Source organism: Helianthus annuus, chromosome 10 (genome assembly GCF_002127325.2).
Source record: "Helianthus annuus cultivar XRQ/B chromosome 10, HanXRQr2.0-SUNRISE, whole genome shotgun sequence".
Classification (NCBI taxonomy): domain Eukaryota; kingdom Viridiplantae; phylum Streptophyta; class Magnoliopsida; order Asterales; family Asteraceae; genus Helianthus; species Helianthus annuus.
In genome coordinates, this window is record NC_035442.2 from 100987444 (window position 1) to 100988717 (window position 1274).

General features: G+C 43.2%; 1 protein-coding gene across 1 annotated transcript; it reads left to right on the forward strand.

The window, feature by feature from the left end:
- Positions 1 to 217: 217 nt before the first annotated feature.
- Positions 218 to 745, forward strand: LOC110881198. The gene has a single exon (XM_022129538.1). It carries the CDS (start codon positions 218 to 220, stop codon positions 743 to 745), a length of 528 nt encoding a protein of 175 aa, XP_021985230.1.
- Positions 746 to 1274: the final 529 nt, after the last annotated feature.

A 1274-nucleotide genomic window follows, 5' to 3' on the forward strand; every position in this document is an offset into this window, starting at 1 on the left:
ACCACCACAGCAATAGCAGCAGCAGCAACCACAAGCAGCCCGCGAAAGAACTTTCAACATCAACGTCCGCCAGGCTTAGACTGACAATAATGTTGTCAATGGTACGTTCCTTGTCAATGGTATTTATGCTTCTTGCTTATTTGATACTGGAGCCAATAACTGTTTTGTATCGTTTGAATTCGAAAAGCTTTTGAAACGTAAACGCGCTAACCTCCCAATGACCTTTGACGTGGAAGTTGCCACCGGAAGAACCGTTAGTGTTAGCTCTATTCTCCGTGACTGTACTCTCGAACTCAACAATCACGTCTTCCCGATCGATCTCATACCAATGCAGCTTGGTAGTTTTGACGTCATAGTAGGCATGGATTTTCTTCATGAGAATCATGCCGAAGTTGTTTGTTTCGATAAGATGATTCATGTCTCCCTTTCAAACGGTGATCAATTATGTGTCTACGGTGAAGTACTCTCGAAGGAACTGAAGTATATGTCGTGTATTCAAGCAGGTAAGTACTTACGCAAACGCAAGGAGTACACCGCTTTCTTACCCCATATCATTGTACCTGTGAATGAGATGAAAACTGTGAAAGTCGTCCCGGTTGTTTGTGATTTTCCTAAAGTTTTTCCCGACGATTTGCCTGGTTTACCCCCTGCTCGTGATATTGATTTTCGTATTGATTTAGTTCCAGGTGCTACACCTATTGCGAAAGCTTCGTATCGCCTTGCACCCTCTGAAATGCGCGAGTGATCTAGCTAACTTCAGGAATTTCTTGATAAAGGCTTTATACACCCTAGCACTTCACCATGGGGAGCACCGTTCTTTTTGTGGAAAAGAAGGATGGATTATTCCGAATGTGCATCCATTACAGGGAACTCAACAAGCTGACTGTCAAGAACCACTACCCGCTACCTCGAATAGACGACTTATTTGATCAACTTCAAGGTGTTACGTATTTCTCGAAGATCGATCTATGTTCTTGCTATCGTCAGTTACGTATACAAAACCAAGACATTCCGAAAACCGCTTTCCGTACTCGTTATGGCCATTATGAATTCGTGGTAATGTCTTTTGGTCGCACAAATGCACCAGCGGTCTTCATGGACTTGATGAACCGTGTGTGCAAACCCTTCTTGGATCGTTTCGTTATTGTGTTTATCAATGATATCCTTATCTACTCGATGTAGAGAGCCGAACACGCGCAACATCTCTGTCTAGTTCTCAAGCTTCTTCAAGGAAATCGCCTCTACGCCAAGTTTTCCAAGTGTGAATTTTGGCT

Coding starts and splice junctions, on each gene's coding strand:
- LOC110881198 (XM_022129538.1), top strand. CDS start 218: ATGACCTTTGACGTGGAAGTTGCCACCGGAAGAACCGTTAGTGTTAGC.